Source organism: Triturus cristatus, chromosome 12 (genome assembly GCF_964204655.1).
Source record: "Triturus cristatus chromosome 12, aTriCri1.1, whole genome shotgun sequence".
In the NCBI taxonomy this organism is placed as follows: domain Eukaryota; kingdom Metazoa; phylum Chordata; class Amphibia; order Caudata; family Salamandridae; genus Triturus; species Triturus cristatus.
The window spans coordinates 643,923,392-643,947,407 of record NC_140595.1 but is presented as its reverse complement, the minus strand read 5'-3'; the positions used below and the strand labels follow the sequence as shown (position 1 = coordinate 643,947,407).

Genomic DNA, 24,016 nt, shown 5'->3' with positions numbered 1-24,016 from the left:
GAATACTCCCACGGGACCAGAGAATAGCGACTCTTGTAGCGATCCTGAAACCGGGTAAGCAACCGGAGGAGTGCACCTCCTACCGTCCAATTTCGCTCCTCAATGCTGAAGCGAAAATACTAGCGAAAGCGTTAGTAACCAGGCTCCAGACCCATCTTACGTCCCTCATACACCCCAACCAATCCGGTTTTATGCCAGGCCGCATCACGGCAATGAACCTGAGACGGCTTCATGGTGTAATGGCCCGCATGTCGACTATTCGGGAAGACACGGTGATCCTATCTTTAGACGCCAGTATGGCCTTTGATCGAGTGGAATGGCCTTTTCTGTTTGCGGTACTTCACAAATTTGGCTTCGGCCCCAAATTTCTTGCCTGGGTCTGGCTCCTATATATGCAACCCATGGCCCACTTGGTGGTTAACAGACGAGTATCTGACGACTTCCCTCTGGGGCGCGGGACCAGACAGGGCTGTCCCTTGTCCCCACTTCTATTCGCGTTGGTGCTCGAGCCTCTGGCGGCATGGATCAGAGGGGACCCAGTGATACAGGGACTGCGGTGGACGGAGGGGTGGGAGGACCGCATTTCCCTCTACGCAGACGACATCTTATTGTACATATCCTCCCCTAGTCGATAAATCAATTTCTTGCTAGACATCTGTGCGTCCTACAGTAGATTCTCTGGCTATACGATCAATTGGGCGAAATTGGTTCTTTTCATTCTTCATGGTCCTCCCCCACGCCTTCCCAGAGGTGTAACGATACAACACGGGAAAGACGGGTTCAGATACCTGGGCATCCACATTACACCCGATAACCAATTTTATGAACGTAACCTATTGCCCCCTCTCAGGAGACTCAAAAACGACGTCAAACATTGGCACTCACTGCCCCTGACTCTTCTGGGCTGAGCAGCCCTATTCAAAATGATGGCCCATCCTAGGTTTTTATACGTCCTCCAGAACACGCCAACCCCTGTCCCACACTCCTTTTTTAAATCTATCGAAGCGGAGGTGGGCCTCCTCCTCTGGGACAGCAAACCCCCTTGCCTAGCCATGTCCAAACTCACCAGAAGCTGGTATGATGGCTGAATTGCCCTCCCCAATATACGATTGTACTATTGGGCCTCTCATCTTATAGTAGTGAACCAATGGCTGCATGCCCCACAGGAGGAACGAGCCCTACGACTGGACAGACACGCTCTTGGCGCGGGTGGTCTCCTGGGCTTCCTTTATAACAGGGCCACGCAACATACACTGATCGGCCCCACTGCGCACACAGAAATTACTTGGGTCGCGGCGCAACGAACCCTCGGCTGGGAGGGAGTACTCACCCGACACACATCACTCTGGGACACCCCAAAATTGGGCATGCTTCAAAACAGTAAGGGCTTCACTAAATGGGACATGATAGGAATCGCTAGGGTAGGGGACATGTGGAAGAAGGGAGAAATGGTGACATTTGCCCAGCTGCGCACAACATATCAAATGGCGGACTCGGAACAGTTTCGATATCTGCAAATCAAGCACGCACTTACCACAGCCATACCCTTGGGTACCAATCTTCCCGAGTCTTCGCCACTCGAAGACCGCCTTCTGACTGACTGCCTTCACAAAAAAGCGATCTCTCTTACATACCGCAAACTGATAAACAACCAGAAAGATCCCACATGCACCCCGAGAGAGAAATGGCAGGCCGAGCTGGGAGACATGGACGACCAAGACTGGCAGACTGCAACTTGTACAATTGAAAATATTGCACAGAACGTATTACACTAGGACGATGCTTCACAAGATCGGACGGACTGAAACTCTCGCGCTTATCGCCGTGAGGGGAACGGCTGCCCTGGTACTTTGTTCTTCTTGCCTTACCTTCTACTGGTCACGCCGAGCTGCCGCCAGACTTGCCTCTAATCTATCATTGCCGTGAGGGGAACAGCTTGCCTCAGGAACTACATCTCCCAGTGGTCTTTGCGCAAGGAGCGCTACGCGGCATTAGAGGGCGCCAGAGCCCTTTATAAGGACCACACGTCTCCCGCTGCGCGGGACGCGAAACATCTCGCACTTATCGCCGTGAGGGGAACGGCTGCCCTGGTACTTTGTTCTTCTTGCCTAACCTTCTACTGGTCACACCGAGCTGCCGCCAGACTTGCCTCTAATCTATCATTGCCGTGAGGGGAACGGCTTGCCTCAGGAACTACATCTCCCAGAGGTCTTTGCGCAAGGAGCGCTATGCGGCATTAGAGGGCCCCAGAGCCCTTTATAAGGACCACACGCCTCCCGCTGCGCGGGACACGTGCGGGCGTGCCCGGGCAAAGCCCGGGCCAAGGGCGGGCCAGTCCGCGCCCGTCAGAGGCTGTTAGAGGTTGGGTTGGGTCATCCCTCTAACGCTCTTGGGGCCCTGATGGTGCCCCCTTAATCTGGTAACTACGATTTGGATTTGTCTTGTTATTTACTTTCGCTTGTATGACCTGCCACCCTCTTGTCATTAATTTATGCAAAGTTTGTCACAATGAATAGGAGGGCTACCAACAAGACTGTCCCGCTGTCAGGGGGGGGATAGCGGGCACTCTTGACCAATTTATTTTAAGAGCTTCCTCAGTATTGGAAAAGGAGATAGCCAACACGGAGCGTAGACTATCATTAGAATCTTTGCCGACCAAAAGATCTTCCCTTGGTCCTTTGGCCACTTCTTGCTCCCCTGCTTACGTTCCGTCACCTCCTATACAAACAGAGTCCATAGCCCCTTCTGGCATTTTTCTCCAGAACTCAAGCTTGTTATCAGATATTACCTCTACTCCCTCTATTCCTGAGCAATTAGTGACTCGTAATATTAAGAAAAAAGTTCCCACCAGAGCCGCTTCGGCTAGTAAATCTAAGTCCTCTAATGCTCTCCCTGATCCCATTGCTAAAAGGAAGAGGGGTGCTGGCCCTCAGAGACCTTCTGCAGCCAAAACTCCGAGGCTTAATACCCAAACCAATGATGTGAGTTCTATTACGGGCAATAGACAGGATCCTTCCACACTCCCCGACTCTAACGCTCCATTTTTCAGAGATTCTAGCCTTCGAGGCAGCGAAGACCTGTGGTATAGACTTGAAAATCTCATGTCCACTCTATTGTCTCCACTGACACATAGACTAAGCTTAATAGAGGAAAAGCTGTCGCACCTCACCTCGACAGTCAGTAATGGGAACAGGGAGGTTTGTGTTATAGATTGTACAAAGCCTACCCCGGGACCCCCATCCAACACTACCATCTTCAGGTATAATAGTAACTCTCCAACTCAGCCATTAACAGACACTTTAAGACCATCAACTAGGGACTCAGATATCAGGGGTAAAGATTCAACGAGATTATCAATCTTGAATCATAGGTCTTCCTCGCCTCCTGGGAACTCAGCTGCCTTGCCCGACACACCGGGTGAGTTTGCACAAACTTCTCTGGGCCCCTGTAAGGAGTCCAACTTTCCCGTAGTTCATTCTAGTAATGGTCTATCCCATAATTGCAGAAGGGGGGCAAATAGTTTTTCCCAATGAAGGGCTGAATCCCCTCTACAAGTCCCTAAGGTTGGTAATAGAAGACTCCAAGGTCCTCGGTTGATTGGTGGACCTTTTCATCTCCCTCCCGCGGCAGCTCCCTTGATTGTTATTTTGGCTAATGTCCCACAGTGTCAAAGCAGTAACCTCGAAACCACCGAACAACTGCTCTTTAAAACTAGACACTGGCTTGATTCCAAATTAAAGGGAGCAGGATTCTGGGATGAAAATATTCTTAACCATATGAATATGGTCAGACGAATTATGTGGGTTGGTCCCCTCAAGAAGGAAATGAAGGGCGACTGTGTGATAGTCAATTTTGACAACACACAGTCTCCCAGAGTGATATTGGATGTTCTGGGTGGGTATGCAAGGCCAGGGGATAACTCAATTGTGGTCCTGCCGCTTGGGTTTTTTTACAGGAAAGATCCTCATCTTTCCTTTACCCAGATACCCACTGTGGGAATCGGCCCACAGAGAGTAAGCCTGAGATCTGCCACCAGTTTATGGGAGGCCCCAGTACAAAACATGTTCGCACCCCTATCGGACTTCGAGGCTTGCGACTGACAACCACAATGTGAGTTGGTCGTTCCGGATCTCACCGGGGAGCTCGGAAACGGCCATAATTCACAATCACTTCCTCTAGTTGGTCCACCATCCGACCAAGGCTCCTTAATATTAAGAGCTCAATTGCCCCCTTTTGCAGTGATTCCACAGGCCCCCATTGAGATTCTCCCTAGCGGAAGGCTATCTATGTTGTCTTGGAATGTCGCTGGCTTGACTTCCAAACTTCCCTCTAACGATTGGTCGAATTTGGTAGACACCCACGACTTTATTGCCTTACAAGAAACATGGTCATTATCTATCACCCATCGACCGGGCTATCTGGCTTACGGGAAAGTGGCCACTACCAAAGGGAAAGGACGACCTAGTGGGGGTCTTTTAACTTGGGTTAGGCAGCCTTCATCGTTTCAGATCATCGAACTTACCTTGGATAACGATGATATTCTGGTTCTGATAGTTATTAAGGATGGTGTGTTTGCATTTAACCTGATTAATATCTACTCGAGAGGTCAACCGGGGGGCAGATCTTCGCCAACCATTCAATATCTGGACACTTTCAATAATGAGCTAGCAAGCCCCAAATCGCTGGTTATATTGGGTGGCTTTAATTGCACATTTGAACCCCTGGGGATTGAAGACTGTAAACTTAGCATTGAGGAGTATAGTAATTGGGGTGTTCCATCTCTATCCTTAGTTCCTATTAAAAAGTGGACTGAGGCCGCCCTTCAACTTAAAAGTTTCTCTTTGGGGTGGGGCCTGAGAGCTGTGAATGGGAGAACTCAATCAGACAGTAATGGTAGCAATACTTTCTTTAACGGGAAGAGTGGGAGCAGGATTGACTATATCCTTGTTACCCTGGATCTATGGTCTACTGTGCAGGATATGGTCGTGATCACTAGACCAGAGAGTGATCACGAACCTCTATCCATGAGGTTAGTAACTAAGTCCACAGTAGGTACTGGCCCTCCCAGGGAAACGCGGGTCGGTGATATTGAGCTATCAAACGATTGTCGACGACTAAAATGGGCTAAAGCAATTGACAACGAAGGCATCCAAAGTCTGCTTCGTAAGTCACTAGAGGATTCGCTCCGGACTCTATCAGCTTATAACTTTTTAGAAGATCCTCCTCATTGTCTAAAGATAGAGCATGATGCACTTTTTGACAAACTGAAATCATTGCTCACCCTTAAAGGGAAGGCAAAAAATGGCATTCGTTCCAAATCAGTCAAATGGTACACTAAAGATTGTTCCGCAGCTTTCAAATCGCTCTCTCTAGCAATTAAATCTAATGATATCCAGGCTATTAAAGTAGCTAGGGTATCGTACAAAAGGGTTCTATCTAAGGCCAGAGAGCGCTTTGATAAAGAAAGATGGGAGGAATTAACAAAAGCTTCAGAAGAGAAGAATTGGCTGAAATTTGGGTATTTAATAAAATGGGGAAGTGGGGTGTTTGAGTCTACCCCACTTAACAATGTTCCCCCAGATAAGTGGGTCTCTCACTATCAAGCCCAGTTCACCTGTTCTCTAACCCCTGTGCCTGATTTTACTGACATTGTATCTACGGAGGTTTTAACCTTCGGTTTGGCAGAGATTGAGAAAGCTATTGATGCCGCGCCGGCAGGTCGGGCGCCAGGTCCGGATTGTATCCCCACGGATCTTTTTAAATTTGATTAAAAAAACTGGGCCACTTATATTCTTTTTTTGATAAATGCTTTGGCTCGGGGTGCTCCCTTGCCTACTTCTCCGCTAGGTGCGGATAATATACCTATTTTTAAAAAGGGAGACCGTTCCAGCCCATCCAACTACAGACCCATTAGCTTAATCGATTCACTCCAAAAAATCGTGGCCAGGATCGTATTACTTAGGGTCAATGAATGGATTGACGAGTCTCAGGTATTGTCCAATTTTCAAGCCGGGTTTCGGTCCCACGTTAGTACAATTGAGCAGGTTTTTAGATTTTCTATGATTTATTGGAAAACTGTCATTTTAACGGGGGGAACCCTGTTTGCTGCCTTTGTAGATTTAAAATCTGCTTTTGACCTAGTTCCTCGTAGCAAGCTGTGGGACACTCTCAAGGAGGCAGGTATGCCATTGGCGCTTTTATCGCTCATTGTTAAACTTCATACCTCTAACTATGCCCAAGTTAGATGGGGACAACAGGGTGAGCTCACTGAAAAATTTTCAGTCAACAGGGGCGTAAGGCAGGGGTGTGTCTTAGCCCCGACCCTGTTTTCTCTGTTCATCAATAGGGTTCTCTCTTATTTTGTTAATTTCCCAACTGATGCACCTTCATTGGATGGCTATAGGGTCCCACTCCTTATGTTTGCAGACGATACGCTCATATTGTCCAAGACTCAATCTGGTCTGAAACGGGCCTTAGACAGATTCCTGGACTTTTGTAATGACCATGATATGGCCATAAACATAGATAAGACTAAATATATGGTGATGCACAAAAGCAAAATAATTAAGTGTAAACTGTCAATGAATAATATTTCGTTGGAACAAACGGATACGTTTACATATCTGGGGATCACCATAGACTGACCTGGAAGCATCAAATTGATCTACTCGTCCTCAAACATAACCAATTAGTTGGGGCCTTACTAAAAGAACACAAAGCCTCACATACTAAACCGGTGGGACCTGCCATTGCACTCTATAATGGGAAAATAAGAGCCTCAATCATTTATGGGGCAGAGATATGGGGTTATGACAATCTTTCGCCCCTAGTATTAGCCCAAAATAAGTTTCTGCGCTCACTGACCGGTCTCCCTCAGTCCACAACCTCTTCTGTTAGATCTGGGTTGTAGGGCGTTCAATGACGAAGCTGGTTTTAGACCCTTTTCTTACTGGAGAAGATTGTGGACAACCCCTGAGTTACTCTCGTATGCAAATGCGATTTGGTATATCAAAGACCAAGATAAGTCTAGTAGAATAGCCTGGCTTCAATATATCAAGGGTGGCCTGTATGATATGGGATTGGGCCACCTTTGGTTAGACCCCAGGGGCAATCATGTCCCCAATAAACAGGACTTTAAAGCCCTGTACTGGGAATCTAGGCATGGGACAATAAGATCTGGGGTTAACAGCAGCTCCCTATCTGGGCTTTTTATGGACCATAAGTACATTAGTTGCTTTGAACCATACTGGAACTTTATTTCTAGGCCAGAAGATCGTAAACTATTCCATCAATTTAGAGTGGGGTCTCTCCCACTTAACTCTTTTAGAAATAGATGGAAGGATGGTCACAACAGGTTTTGCCCCACATGTCCCACACAGGCCGAGACAATTATTCAGGTCCTGTTTGTGTGTCCTGCCTATGCCCGCCCCAGGTCTACCTGGCTTAAGCCGATCTGTTTAAACCTAGGAACCAGATCATATAAGATAGCATTTCGTATCTTAAATACAAACACACGAGAGGACAGTCATTGCGATGGCTACATTTCTGAGCTAGTCTTGGGCTATACGCAGATCCATTGTGAAGAAGGCAACTCTTCCAGCACCCTCTATCCTTGACATTTAATTGTATAATAGACCCAGTTGTGTTTTTTCTCTGTTTAGTTGTTTTATGATCTAAGGAAAGACTGCTATGTTGATTTAATTCTTTTTTTTAGCAGAGTCTCAATGGGCTGGACCCAGTTATGTATTGCTTTCTTAGGATTTTAAAGATTTTGTGTCTTTGTTTTTTCTACGAAATTTTATGTATCTGTTTTTGAATTTTGTTTTCTTTCTTTTATTGCTCCCATTTTAATCTTGTCAGTGTTCTTTCATGATGTAACAATCGAATAAAGAATGATTGATTGATTGAAACTCCCTTGTGTTTGAGGGAGTGTGGGATGCCAGGCTCTTTTTACCACACGATATGGGACTGTCCTATTATAACACACTACTGGGAAATGGTCATGGCTACAATCACCCGGGTCTCCGGTTTTGGGGTACCCCCGGAACCGCAGAGATGCCTTCTCAATATTTGGGAACCAACTGACCTCAACCACGGAGCACAGGCTTGGGCAACCCTGGGGATCACACTGGCCAAGCGCAATATCGCGCAGCATTGGGGAGCGCCTACCGCCCCCCTACATCAACACTGGTGTCATGACTTAGAGCGATAGTGGTAGAGGGGGCGGTATTTATTCACAGAGGCCGCACCCAGAAATGGACATGGTTATGGGGCAAATGGAACACTTTCAGGGGCAATATCTGTACCACCCCCCCGCCTGAGGACTCTGACCTCAGTGACTAACTCACGCAGCTTAACACAGAGCCAGGCGGGAAGCCTGGGATCCGAAAGGTGGAAACTACTGTTTGAAACGTTGAGGAGTGAACGATACCTGTACCATGTACAACCTTGCGGACTATCTTGTAGAGTGTAGGATACAAGATTTACGAATGTACAATACTATCGGCAATGTTGTAAGCATTTAATAAAAAAATATTTATGAAAAAAAATAAAAAACAATGCCCAATGGAAGTCTTCCTGGGAGAAAAATAAAGCAAACAAAACAACCCACAGTTTGGCATGTAATGGGTCAGTATTACGAATACCACACCAAGCCAAAAACTCGCCCCAACATAAACAGCCTTTGCTGAAGGATGCCTGGCCGCAAGGATGACATCCACTACTTCCGGGAGGTTGAAATCCGTAAACTGCTGCTGCCCAATCTCTTAAAGCATGGCGATCTAGATTGCACAAGCCCAGTGCAAGACCCTTCCCTATAGATGTGACTGAAGGTTCTCCCAAAGCGGCAGCCTGCTCGAAGGACTGGTGCTCTTGACCAGAAGTTCCAGGTACATTGGACCTAGTCGTTATTAATCTTCACAACTTGAGGCAGGAAAGAAAGCATCAGGAAGACCTACAGGAATCCAGTCCTTCACTCGATGTGGAACGTGTCTCAGAGAGAGTGAGTTCTTGGTAACTTCAACACTTGAAAGTGCAGACATTGTGCGTTCTCTGCAATGGCAAAGAGATCAAGAATGGCTTCCCATTGCTGGAGGATGCCCTGTGCCACTTTTACATGTATACTGCCAATCGTAATCCGCCGGCTGAGTTCATCCACCCTAGTGTTCAAAGATCCCGCCAGGTAGTGCATAGTTAAGAAAATACCCTTATGAGTCACCTGATCAAGAGGCGAAGAGCCTCCTGGAACAGGGCTCAAGACCACACACAGCCATTTTTTGTAATAGCACATGGCAGTGGTGTGGTCTGTTAGGACCTGAATCCGTCTTCCCTTGATGGATGGAAGGACTGGTTTCAAAGTTAAGTAAATGGCTCGCAACTCCAACAGTTTAATGTTGAGATGGGTCTCCGCTGGAGCCTAGAATCCTCTGATCTTCATTTCTCCAGGATGACCTTTCCCAACCCAGCAGTGATGCATCAGCCTTTACTGTCAGCTTTGGGTGGGGTAGGGAGAGGGGTTTGCCACTGGTCCAATTGAGCTCGAGCAGCCACCACTGCGGATATTTTGCAGTCTCCTCAAAACCATAGATGGAATTCTACAAGATCCCTTGGAGCTCAACCCACTAAGACTTCAGATCACACAGCAGAGCCAGCATATGCTATCAGCATGGTCAACAAACAGGATGCAGAAGACCAGAAGCCTCAGTCCCTCTCACTGAGATCCAGGATAAAGGTTGACACATCTGGATTTCAGCCCAAATGTCTTGGACTTGCAGATTCGGAGGGAAGGCTCAATAATGCTTCATAAACTGGATGTCCCAGTTTATGAAGGGAGCCTCTGAAAATGAGTCAATTGTGACTTCAGCACGTGGATAGTGAATCCATCTGGTAAGGAAGTTTGCCATGATCTTGAAGTGGACCCTGACTGAATGCGGCGAGCTCCACTTCAACAGCCATTGAGGTAGTGTAAGACTGATATACCTGACCTCCAAATATGTGTGGCGACCAATGCCATCACCTTTGTCAACACCAGAGTGTCACTGGTGAGGTAGAAGGGGAAAAAGACAAACTGAAATGCACCTGTCCTACCTTGATCCACGAGTATCTGCCTTCTCGTTAAATAGGTGAGACCAATCAAGAGGCATATTCATGAGTGATGCCTGAAAGTCACCTAAGAAACCAATGGATCTCCTCTATGCATAGTGCCAGTGCACTATGCAAGTCCAGTTGGATCTGCTTAAGCAATCAATAGTGTCCAGTCCTGACCTTATGAAGTACTTGGCCACATCCTGGTCATCTTAAATAGCTCATAGCAGGTTGGCACGAAATTCCTCCCGGGCAGATCTATGACTTTGTGCTACCTGCCTGTTTACAGTTGGGCAGGAATAAAGTTTAGACCAGGTACCCATGAGAGTGTTAGTTATGGCTTGCTGGATTGCAGCAAGGATCGGACGAGATCTGCCTCAACTGCAAAACCTCAGTCAGGACCTTGGTTTTCTCTTCTACCCGACAGCAACTGTAACTCCAGGAATTCAGCTGCTCACCTGATGACCACAGCAAATGAGGCTGTCTCTTCCACTGAAGGGACAGGGACAGAACCCAGCTCTGCCTAAGGGGAAGTGTCCAATCCATTGCCCTCTTGTAGGTTCAAATAAAAGTAGTAGTCAGTGTGGGAAAAATTAAAACCTATCATCTACATCACCAAAAGCTGGGTGCCTTTGGTCATAATCCGATCCAAAAAAGTTGCTGGAGTTCTGCTCCTAGATAGAGGTGCTGTTTTGTCAAAATGAATTGCAGTCAGGCATGTCAGGACTATTTCAGGATGAAATCTATGTCAAGACAATAGGATCAGCTTCCTCCTCCAGCATCAATGTGGCAGGAACCGGCATGGTTCGTGTTTCAGGACAAGGAGCCAGAGATTAACCAGAAACAGGTTCAAGAGACACAACAAAAGGGCGCAAAGGACAGATTCGCCCACAGTAACCCGACTGGAGGCTTCTGGCGATACGTGGCGCCTGAGGAGCTCCTGAGGGAGCCGTAGGGTTCCAAAGATTTGCAACATGGTTTCCTTGAAAGCCTCAATCGGTTGAGACTTTGGTGATGGCCCTGGAAATTAATGCTGCATCAGGATCAGATGCAGAACTGGTTCTCGGAAAAAGACCAGGAGTGGATCTGAGGGGCACCCTGCAGACTGACTTCTCAGAGAAAGAGCGGTAAGATGGGATCAGGGCCACTTGGCTTTCTTATGCTTCTTCCTAGACTTCTACTTATCCAAAGACAGACTGCAGTGAAGGCCTTTCTCAGGAGCATCCCTGAGAGAGGAAACTACTCCGCGCTGGATTTCCAGCAGGAGTAGGGCTTTTCCGAATTCCTGCAGTGGTCTGTGATGTACACCATGGTTTTGCGATCCAAGATTGCATTTGGATAAGGGCACACTTGTCACATGACTTCGAGCTGTGGCCTAAACCCATACACCAGAGACACCTTGTGGGGGATCTGTTTCCCCTCTTCCAGAGGCATCACCCATTTGTTCAGCAAGGTAAGGAGTTCTGCCTCAGGATTCAAGGCAAGTACTGTCAAGCATACTCTGAAGTAAAAGGGTCGTTTCCGGGGAGGGGCGAGAATAGGAAGGGATGGGCATAGCCCCAGCAGATCATTTCAACACACAGACGTCAATCATGATCACCTCCCACTGACTGGCAAAATGGGAGCTTGTTTCCCCCACAGAAGGTGATGTTTTAAGGTGGAGGAGTCAAAGGGGTTCAGATGCTGTGGAGCTCATAAGGACAGTAGGGACTTGATAGGCTACTGCTGACACTGCCCCTGATATCCACTCTGGAATCAAAATGAAAGGCATAGTTGCTGTGGGTCTATGTCATCTGGCAATATGCCTCTTGACAGCCAGGCTGAAAAAGGGTTTCTCCCATGCAGACCCCAAAGGGTCTAGGAGAGCCTTAATACAGGGAAACAAAGGCTTTACAGAGTGTAGGAAAGTGGAATATGATGTGGTATGTATAGGGTAGCTTTACCATGTAATATCACAATACCCCAAAGATGGTCCTTGGAGTCACACTAATAAATCCTTAGCTCAGTCCTGGTAGAGTGGCAGTCAGGCTTTACTAGAGGAACATGTATTAAGCATTTCAGAGTACCCACATGGACTTTACCAACAAAGGAAATAGGTAAGCAATTTGGTACTGCTCCCCCAATCTCATAACCAGCGCCTCGCCTTACTAATATTGACATATGCATAATTTTGACCATGGACATCCATAAAACTTAAGTCATATTCAATACTATCAAACATGCTTTGTGGTCCTACTAAAGGAGAATGTGTGATGAATTGGAGCTTATTAACAATATAAATACAGAATAGAGAAATAAGATTTGACAGGCAACACATTTCTACTTTGCACATAAGCACTTCAGAAATACAACACAACTCATTAACCATAAAGAGGGGACAAACTAATTCTAGCGCTAAAGCACACACTACTCATTGAATGTATTTCCAGATCACCGATAGCTCAAGCAGTTTAGACTGGACAATGGAACATAAGGTGTAAGGACAAACCATACATAAACTATACACAAAGACATAACATATTTTTCTTCTCCTATGGAATAAATACAAGCCAAAACTACGGAACAATTAGATTTCTGTTATGTGGATTAATACCCACAGAGAACAGCAGTGGATTAAGTCCCACAAAGATAGGGAATCTGGTGCCCGAGGAGTAAAAGCAGGCTACAATTAGAAATCCTGGGATAACCTTCTTTAGCTGTGCATAAATTGACAGGGTCCCTCGGAGGAAAGGAATGTATAGTATTTAAACTGCAGTGACACAATTAAAAATTAAGAAATAAAAGTAAAACTAAATGATTAAAACACCAAAACAAAAATCGATCATATGGATCATGAAGCAGTAAAGTTACAACAAAGAGCAAAAATCCCAAATTGAATTGGAAAACAGTGTATAATGTAATAAACAAAATGACCCCAAAAGAACAAAAATCCAATAAAGTGAACCAGAGCTATGAATTTTTCAAATTTAAAGTAAAAGTAGTACAAAAAGCACTGAGCGCCCACAGCAGTCTATGGAAGTGGTAGATTAGGTTCTAGGCGCAATCTTAGGCCTACCACGATAGTGCAAGGGTCGAATACAGCAAGCATTTTTATCCTCAAAGATTTTACCTTCCGTAATTTTTAGGAAGCTAAAATTTCTCGCAGGAAAAGCGTGAAGCTGCATCAGAAAAAGATTCATAAAAATCTGACTTCTTTGCTGCCAGGTCCCACTGATGGCTCCAGTGGTCCAGAAAAAATGTTCAGCGTTTCTGGAGCAGCTCCTCTGGGCCAATTCTCAGGCCCACAGAACCTCTGGGGCAGCACTTAAGAGTGAGGACTCACTCCAGCAGAAGCCCCCAGCAAGGTCCAGTCCAGGAGCAGTTATCACTGGTCAATCGCTTCATGAAAAAGGCCTTCTGCAGCATTCCATCCATCTCTTTGTGTACACTTTAATGCATATATGTGAGTAGTTAATGAAAATGACGGGTCTCTTGTATTTATTCAAAATGAAAGCTGATCTTGAGGGTATAAGAACCTATTTATGCAAAGCATTCTTAACATCTGATCACCAGATCACACCCCAGGTGTTACTGGTGACACTAAGGAAAGGAGACCAAATATTCCACGTAGGGGGTGTGGCACAGAATGCAAACTCATGTGGTACTCAGATCGTTACTTCATCAACAAAGGGTATAAAATGATGCACACACCTCAGCATACTGTTTGCGGGTGCAGAACACAAACATATCAGAAACCTCTTAGGCATGAAGGTGTTGAAGGAGCTTGCACCAAAGGTCAAACTTGAATTTCATAATTGATCTTGGTAACTGCTAGCCAAAACAAGAACAAAACACTTACTTGTTCCCCTGTAAACTGTTAACCAGTAACAAAAAAATGCTTCCTCTAAACTTTTTTTAAGAGAATTGTTTCTGGCTCACTTTTTATTTCTGTAACAGGAATTTGTTTCTCACCACCTTTGCCTCTACCACCCTCTATAATGTTTGGCTTTGGGCATCATCAGATTTGCTGTTATACTGACTTGGAAAATGTACAATTTTAACTCTAGTTGAGAAAACAAGGCACTGGTGTGCTTGTAAACAAGATTTAATAGGACAGGAGTCTACAACCTTTTCTGTAACAAGAGCGTAATATGTTCAATGAAAATCAACCCAAACTACAAATATTAGTGCAGCAGTAGTGATCACCCCATCCAAGATTGTCAGCAGTGTTCAAATCAGTGCATCAGGCAGGGTTGCCAACAGGAACAATTAAAAAGTACTATCAATTTGGAATGCCTCAACATGGGTGACAGCCATAGATGCAACCAGACGGGCACCAAGATAATAAGAATGTGAGAAATAAATCTCTTGAACTCAAATAATAGCTTTAAATACATTTTGAAAATGTAATCATTTTTCTCCAAATATTAGCTTATGAGATATGAAAACGCACACATTCATCTCGAATAAACGCGTTTTAATTTTGGTATACATATAATTCAACCAAGCACATGCTTCCATGTTAGGGAACTGGGGAGCTACTGGTAACTGGGGAGCTACTGGTAGCTGACCAGCTACTCGTACGCCTGCAACAGGATGGTTAGGTTCAATAAATGGCAGTCAAGTAATGCTTGGGTTACAAATGGAGATTCACCAAATGTATAGCATTTTTGTCAAACTTCCATCACTATAAAAAAAAACAACAAGGTTTCCACTCAAAAACAATATAAAAACCCCTTCTTCCTCAACATAGGGTATAAAGAAAAGATTCCTTGCAACTGTGGCTGTTGAACAACCTTACCAAAAACTGTTGGTTATTGTGCAAGCTCAATAAAGTTGTGTTGAGCTGCTTGTCAAGTCAACCACAGACTTGTGTGACCTAACAAACCTGAGTCCCACAAGCCAAACAAATTCCAGAGAGAAAATGAGGTATTTCCTGGATTATAAAAAGCAGTAAGGACAAGAGTTCTGCAAGAATTTTTAAGTCAAGTATTGCATTCCCTACCTAAAATGCCTGGACATGTGGCAGATGATAAAAATTGTTGACATGAGAATGTGTTGCACACCATTACAATTAGGTATACAGCAGGAGTGTACAGAATCCATGCAGCCAGGGAAGGACTTACCCGCATGTCTAATAATTGGGGTCATGCTCAAAATAAGCGATTCCACGTATACCATCTCCTTGCCCCATACTTAAAAACACTTCAGTTGAAACTGTTGTCTACAATACATTCTAAAGTTAGGAAAAAAGGTAATTATAATAAAGTAGCCCTTATCAGCTCATGGCTGTAAAAGTTACGTTTTTTTGTGCAACGTAAATGAGGTTTCAAGTACACTTCGAAGTTTCTCAAGCCGCCATAATTATCAAACTATTTTTAAAAAACATGCTAACTTAAAATTAAACCTCAAAGCTGGATTTTTTGATTATTGGGGTTGAGAATTACCAACCCCTCTGGTAACTTAGTGAGAAAAGGAGAAAAAAAGAAAATGACTTTCTTCTTCAATACAATTCAAGATAAAGATCAGTCTTTTCAGCCACATGCTAGAGACAAATCTTGCAATCCAAAAAGAAAAAAAACAGAAGTCTTAGTTTTCAGGAATTAGGAGATTCACAATCATTAATGTAACAGCAGAAGCTCACATAAGAGCTACTGCTGTTAGAACATGGTGGTTTATTTTGAAAGAGGAAAGTGTGCACATTCGCCTACTATCTAAATGATGAAAGCCAATCTTGTTGTCAATCCGCTGCTGCCACTGTTGATCTATGCCAATCTTGGCTAATCTACCTACAGTATATTTTGGGTCTAACCCTTTGAACATGTCTCAGTTTAAAAACATTATACACTGCTGATTTGTTTTTTTTTTAAAGGAGGGGGGGGGAGGGGGAAGAAATTCTGCACACTCCCTAAAACAGCAAACAATTTGCTTAGACATACTATCCATGTCCTTTGGCGGTCGCCTCTTCCTGGGCGACTTCTTCCTCATAAAGGTCAGGAGTGTCATCCCAGTTCCTTCGAGACTTCAACCAACGGGCTCTCTTGACCCCGAAGGGTTTTCTTGGAACGGAACGACTTACACGTGTAACAGTCAGCTTCTTAATGGTTGGACGAAAGGCACAGGTTGCACACAAGGTGTTGATCGGTGTGCCGGTATTTTGCCTGGCAACGCAGGCAAAATTGAAACGATGTCCGTTCCATCAAAACCGCATCTTCAATTGAGGTGGTCACACACCCAAGACAGGCGAAGCCCTGGAGGGCGGTCGGTCGAAGTCCGAACCGCTTACATTTCTTTGTAGCACAGAAGTGGAAAAGCGCATTCAAAAATACTGTTGAAGACAGTAAAGAAACCGAGGAATCGTAGCAATAGGAATTGAAACACGGAGCAGAGGTACATGTCAGAACCAGACGGCAGAGAGAAAACAATCTAACAAAGGAGTCAATGCCCATGCGCAATATCACCGAGAGGAGGAGTTACTAGATCTCGTGACTCGAAAGACTTATTTGAAGAAAAACAACTTGCACAACTCTGGACCCAACACTAGATGGCAGGAGCATGCACAGCATGTGTATCTACAGCTACTCATGCCATTGAACATTCATTTACTCTGGTGTCCAGGGGAACAGGTACAAGAAAGAATATCTTTTCACAAATATAAGGTGAGCAAAATGAAACACGCAGACCTTCGAGCATTATTTCTGACATCCTGAAGGTCATGCTGCTTACCAATGAGAAATCCTCAAAGTCTCTTCTTTCTGTTTGGGTACAGCCTTGTATCCTATGTTAGGCTTATGAGTCTGAGAAAAATCCAGTAGTGGGTAAGGAAAAGTTACTTACCTGAAACATTAGATGTGCAGTGGGGATGACTTAAGATGTACTACACATGACAACTGTACAGCTACTTCCCACTCCCCACCCCCGTTGCACTTTTAACCATAGCTGATCACAGGTGGGCCCAACACAGATGGCCTGAGAAGAGTTACATTCTTAAAGGAGGAGAGAGTTACTGAAGTCTGAATTAAAAGTACATTGAAAATGTGCTCTGAAAACATCCTGTGTATTGGGCAATATTCTACATTCTTGGGGCTATGTAGGGTCCACACACTGAAGTGAAAAATAATGAATGGCAATATTAACTTTCAATGGTTTATCAAGTTGAGGTATGATTCCTAGGGTGGTCACAAGCATATTTAGTTGGAGTATTCATGATAACCCTCATAATGCACCTGAACCTGCCAAAGATTACAATACCAACATATGCTTTCAGGCTTGGTACAATTTTGGCGATGTTTAAGACAATGTATGCATGTCTTCATATGCAATCAGGGAGAGAGGGTGTACATCTAAATATAAAACATGGGAAAAAGAACAAATAAACAAACCTGCAAAGAGCCGGTAAGTCCTCTGAGCTTTCACAATCTTACTTTTCATACCAGGAGAGAGGAGATCTGAGAGACACAAAAAGTTAACTTAGTAACGTTTGAATTTCACGAGTAAATCTAATCACTATAACCACAACAATATACAAGAGCTATTATGCTAAACACATCAGAAAGTTTATTTTTATACATGTAACTACAATGATGGCCAATGAAATGCAGGAGACCAGTATCCGGATAAAAGGAGAAGTGTCTAATTATTGCATCTCTTAAACTAAAATCATGAAGGACTTCTTAATGGCTCTGGATCCATATCTTTTTTATATATCCAGCTTCAATTTGAAATGTATGTTTTATTTCATTGTACGCTTTCTACTCTCTAAGTAGTAGTGCAAGAAATATAGAACTGCAACACTGCAATATGGCAGTGAACATTTTGCTTGTGGTGTGTAGGGGATTTTTCCAGGTCACTGAAATTTTAGAGGATGAGAAACAATGTGGATGCTCCCACGTCATGCTTCTTGGGTACACCAGTCTCACGGTGATAACCACCCATTGTTTCTGCTGTATAACGGCTTGCCAGCTGTGATAACACTCCGCTCCATTGCTCATTCTGAATTTAAGTTTCTAAGTGGTAAAGCTGCACTGCAGGCCACATGCTGAACCAAAGCTTAATCCAATGATTGTTCTTAGATGGTCAAGTCCCTGATAATAGAGCAGCATGTAGAAACAAAAGTATCAACCCACCTTTTACAGCGCGTCTGCAGGTTGAAATATACCACTTAATATAACTTTAGGAAGACCTTGACTATTTAGTGCAAGTCACCGACAATTATTACCTTTGCAAATTTCCAAGTCCACAGGATACTCAATATTCTTGATGAGCTTCTGACATCCACCTGTCTTTTCATATACAAATCGCTTGAGATGTAAAACGAGAACAGGAGGAAGCTCTTCCAGGGTCACTCTTCGGCTAATCTCAACCTAGCAAACGGGCAGATGGGACCAATGTACATTAACATTGTTATTATCTCAAACTATTACAATCTCTAGATTAGTCATTTCTTTATACACCTCTCCCAAATCCGACAAACATTTTTACACCAAGCAGATAATGAATATATGAAATGATAGCCAGCAAAAGCTTAGAGCAGTACAAGCAACTACAATTGACAGATACATTCCCTAACACACTTATAAGGTGAACACCTAATGACATTTATGGCAAAATAATTGCATACTGTACAATGTTGCCGCAGACAATTCACGATTTTAAAGGTTTTACAGTTCAAGTAAACATTATTCAAGAGATAGTCTTCCATCCTAACTTTAATTTTAAACTTTCTATCCTAGAATTTCCTTTCCATGATAGGCACTACAAAGAGTAGACTACTTTGCTTTCATCATCTATGGGCTTTTATCAATAGTATTTTATGGAAAATGAAGAAAGAAGCAACAGCGGATGCAAAAGAAGAAGCGTTCTTCTCATAACTGATCAACAAAAAATTGAACCGCCACGCATTTTCCAGTACACTTTGCTTCCAAAACTGTACTCTTGGAGTAATCATCATGATGTGGCAAATTGTACTAGAGGATCTTGATTGTCTGCAAGCTTTAAAGATTGTGAGGGGAAAGGATAAATAACTCTTCACATTATAAGGCAGCTCTTTATACCACCCTTGTTAAGAGAGAAAGACGCGATTAATTCCACAATGTGACAGAGGTACGTTTTTGGGCAAACATTCGCATGATAGAAAATTAGCTCAGCCTACAACCTCATTGAATCGCCAATGGCCACAAAGCACAGACCATTTAACAGTTACTTCCCGTCTAGTCTGATGTGTGGATGTGCCCTGTATCAGGCCCAAAAAAACGTTGGTACAAAAGAACAGCTACAATGGCTTATTCTGCATACAGCCACCAGACTAGATCTATTCAGGTCACAAATTCAAGCTTGGACAAAATTGAAAGCCATATGTAATGTGTACAAGATTGTCTGCAACATGCAACACCACTCGGAAAAAGGGGAACGGAGGTGGGAGGCAATTTGGAAACGAAGTAAAGGCAACAGCCTCTGTCAGACCATTGAAGGAAACAGAATTGGTCAGTAGATGAGTCAAGATCGTGCTATTGCTCAGTTTTAACATGTTTAGAAGATCTTGGCTATTTAACACATGTGCTGTATCTACATGCGGACACTGATACCAGCTCAGCATTAACTGCATTCCAGATGAATACCAATGACATTCATGCACCTTTGCTTTGGCCTTTCACGTTTCGCCAAATGTCTGCATCACGTTTCTCACTAACTCAAAGATGGGGTTCTCTGCTCGATTTAATAACAAACAAAAATTTCAAAGTTCAGTGGGTAGAAACGTGTTCAAAGTAGTCCCTAAACCACCCACACCAGTCATGATGGGTATTGCAAGCTACTCATCTGGGGCCGTATCATCCCGTGTCCAGCATGCGGCGGCATACAAGGGGTGTGCACTCTTTTTATGGTCTTGAGCCATACATTCACGGAAATATCTGCATTAACGCAAGTTGTTCTGACAACAGAGCCCAGAAACGCAAACAGCAATTACTGCCCCAAGCTCTGCTGTCAACAAACCATGCATTAATTCATACATATTCAGAGTTGATGTAAGCAATCAGGATGCCAAAAAGAACCTCCCCTTCTGCTCTAGTGCAGCACGGAAAGTGGCATTACAATACAGCCCTTGGGATCACCTTCAAATAAAAATAGGTGGGAACTAAATCTGAATCCAATCTCACGGATGGGCCCAAAACACAAATATATATCAATGCTCTGGTTGGAAGTGGGGCTCAATATGCAGCTGTTCATGCAATGCAAATTCTTCCCACACCTCAAAACCAACCAATGACTGGAGCAGACATGAGCTGTATCCACAGTGTGCTTGGATTACTGCAATGTCATCTACAGCCGACTCCACCAAAAAGCCCACAACAATCTTCAAAACCACACAGCCAGAAAAGGTTAACCTTCAAAGCCACTTCCACGATAAATCTCTTCACCCTACTAACTTGAGGACAAGTCAGTGATCTAACTTCTAACACTGTGAATAAAGCAAAAGGCACCCTCGAACAAAAACCACAGGTACTTTCAGAAAGTTTATATCCGTGCCAGAATCCTTCAGGTATCTTACCCCTCAACAGCCCTTCAAGCTTAACAGCCCCAGGGGCAGACCTCTGGTAGTCAAGATGCCAATCTAGGGTATGCACTGAGCACAAGCCTCAAGGTGAACCCAAACAATCACCACCTCAAAAGCCCTGAAAGTCATGCTATTTTAAGTGGCCTCTGCCTGAGAACCTATTAAGCGGGGGTGACAGAAGAATGCCAGTTAAGGACTCCTGAGTTGTACGGCTGGAGTATAACTCCCAGAATGTGTTCAGTGCTGCTTCTTACATAGTTAACCTGCCTCGGATTGGTCTAGAGTGCAATCAGGCAGTGCCTGGTAGGGTGATCTGACAGATCGTTGTGTAGGTCACCTTTTTGGCTGCCTTTGGCCCTGTTTTATGGTTTTGCTGTGCCAGTTTTTATCGTCGATCTCCCAAATATTAAAACAAGCATTGCGTGCAGTAAGCTCAAATCCATGAAGTCTTCCATACCATGCAAAAACCCTTGTACAGCGTGTCTTTACAAGTTAAAAACTGCCCCGATTTGTAAATATGGGACAGTTTTTAACTTTGTAATCCAATAATTACCCCTTATTTTAGTGCCCCGGACTATTTCTGTTAATGTCCGACCCTGGCGCGCCTAAGAGGGCAAAAGGAAACAGTGCAGTGTACAATCATAAAATGGAGCAAGGAATTTGATGTTCTTATGGAATGTTTCATAATGTAATTTAAACTACAATGTACAATATGTAAAACGTTTAAGTAAAAAGACAGATGTACAACTGCATTTAATAAATATGTCTAGCCAAACTAAAGCTTTCCTAGGTTGAAAATGCCAGCATACTGACTGATCCAACCTCCTGGTTATCTACAGATGGGCACACAACGCCCCCTTCCTGCTCTCGTACGTGCACCCCGATGCGGGAGGACGGCACAAGGCATTCACTTGCCATTAAACCATCAAATAAGGGTACGGTTTGACACCTTAACTTGTGCTAAGCTCTAACGCAGCCATTTCATAACCTTTTAAAAATCTCTTTGGCAGTTTTTCAACAGTCTCACTTCCAAGATATTTTGAAGAATGTAATTTGTTCTCTGATGAAGGGGCTTATGCAGGGCACGAGTTGGGGGTACAAGGGGGTGGACGGCGTCCACCCACTATTTTCACAGGGTGAACGCCGTCCACCCTGCCAAAAATGTGGGCCCCTCTGAATATGCTGAACTCGTCCCGGTGTAATTTCCAAAAACCGGGACACTTTCAGCAGCGCCTGCACTTTGTTGTCTGCTATCGATCCCCAACAACGTGCAGGCGGGGACGGGGCGTTCTTATTTAAGACTCCTGCTGGGCCAATAACAAAGGCCGATTTCGAGGGGTCATTTGGCCTCCTGTTGTTCGAGTGTCTTGGCTGGGAGCAGTCAGGAGCCTCGCACTTGATGAAAATGAAGCGGAGAGGAAACAAAGGCTCACACCTTGTTAGCACTTCACACATACTTAAGAAAGGCAGCTTTTCACTTTGTTCAGTCCCTGTTTAGGAGATATGCATGCACTGTAAGAATGCCAGATGTGTTGGTCTTTCCCAGTATTTACACAAAGCAAATTGCATTTATATAGAGATTACTACACCCGGGGAGGCGATGAAATGATTTAAGTACCACTATTTTTTAGGTCTCGTCTGACCCAGCGCATGCGCTGGTCTGGCGAGACAATTTGTGAGGGCTCCAAAAAGATCTACCAGGCCAGCCTAGAGCCACAGTGTATGTGCGCGGGTGCTGCGCTTGACCGCAATTACTTTCACTTTTGCGGCCGCACGGCCGCTTTGATGTTTGATCACGATCACTTTCGCGGCCGCACGGCCGCTTGTTTATTTTGTTTTACAAATGCATTTTCTACAATTATGCAATATTCCTCATCTCCTCAAATTTAGAAACTATATTTGGTGGTTTATACTCCTCTTCGTTACCAAGCAGCGGTATTAAACGCCTGGTTTCATGATTTACTTATTCACTATCAAGTTCCAGCTCTACTTGGTATAATTAGCATGAAGCCCCCACAGGACATTTTCTCAGAAGTTAAATCATCTCTGTTAAAAGACCGTGCGCCACATATCGCCTTTCTTTTCTCAAGTGGTGTTAGTTGTATTCTCGGTGTCAGAGACTTTCTTATTTCCCAGCTTAACTATCGTTTACTTCTGCGTACTAAACGACTACGGGGAAAATTGTATTTGGGATTAGGCTATTAGGAGGAGTGCCATAATTGATGAAGCGCCGTTATTGTTGACGTCTGCCTTTTCCAAAACAAATGTATTCGGGGTCAAACCTCATAAAGCATAAACATGTGAGTTTTGCACTACTATAACAAGAACACATTATGATAAATGTATAACCATCACATTGCGTTAAAACCATATTAAAAATCAATATAAAATTCAGTTTCATAATTTAAATATATTCTTATACGTTTTATATAAAATTTGTGGCTGTACGATCTAAAGTGCTTCGTAAAAAAAAAAATTGCCAACTCTAGCAGTTATCTAGGATAAAGAAGTTTTAGTAACCATGCTTACCATTTCTATTAGACAATTTCTTCATCTGGTATCAGATGGACAGAGGGAATCTGGATATGCCAAATACGTATACCTCTCCAGTATCCGCCCTCAAAACTCTTAAGGCTGATGGGTAGTGTCTTGCCAATCGAGCGACATACAGGTGCTATCCATTTACTATGTTGGATGTTATATGCTATGCAAGACAAGCATTTGCAATGCAATAGGTCTCGCATTTACGCAAGTTTAAGCTATTGGCATTGTAAATGAAAACGCCTTTTAATTATGGTTTTGTTTTTGAAACGTAAATAAAAGGCGTCATTTACAATGCCAATAGCTTAAACTCGCATAAATGCGAGACCTATTGCATTGCAAATGCTTGTTCTTGTATAGTCCTACTCATCCCAATGCAGGGTGTCAGAGCGCTTTACATCAACACGTGCATATTACAGGTACAATAAATTATATGTAAATGAATGTACAGGGGGATTGCAAGGTGTAGAAGTCACATATCTTCCGTAGCTCACTGTGCTATTATCCTCGCAATGCGCTCAAACGTACACATGATAGACCTGCTAAACATATGAGCTCTGATGTCACTTCTTTTGATGCCACTTCCTGTAAAGTCGTGGCTTGTGATGCCACTTTCGATGTCAATTCCTGTGATGCCATGTGTGATGTCGCGCGCCGTGATGTCACTTACACACTGCCTACCTAGGTTAGTTCCCCCACTTCTTTTTTTAGGTCTCGCCTGACCCAGCGCATGCGCTGGTCTGGCGAGACTTATTGAGAGGGCTCCAAAAAGTGCTACCAGGCCAGCCTAGAGCTACAGTGAATGCGCGCGGGCGCGCGCAGCGCTTTACCGCGATTACTTTCACGGCAGCACGGCCGCTT

At 44.1% G+C, this 24,016-nt stretch overlaps 1 protein-coding gene across 2 annotated transcripts in view; it reads right to left on the bottom strand.

Annotated features, from left to right (window-relative positions):
- USP10 (ubiquitin specific peptidase 10) overlaps window positions 1-24,016 on the bottom strand; it is a 333,623-nt gene that overhangs the window by 9,250 nt on the left and 300,357 nt on the right. For both annotated transcript variants that reach the window (XM_085638327.1, XM_085638328.1), the window contains 2 exons: window positions 18,281-18,425; window positions 17,445-17,510 (listed from right to left, as the gene is read on the bottom strand). In XM_085638327.1, coding sequence (XP_085494453.1) covers window positions 17,445-17,510; window positions 18,281-18,425 — 211 coding nt within the window. The remainder of the gene's footprint in view (window positions 1-17,444; window positions 17,511-18,280; window positions 18,426-24,016) is intronic.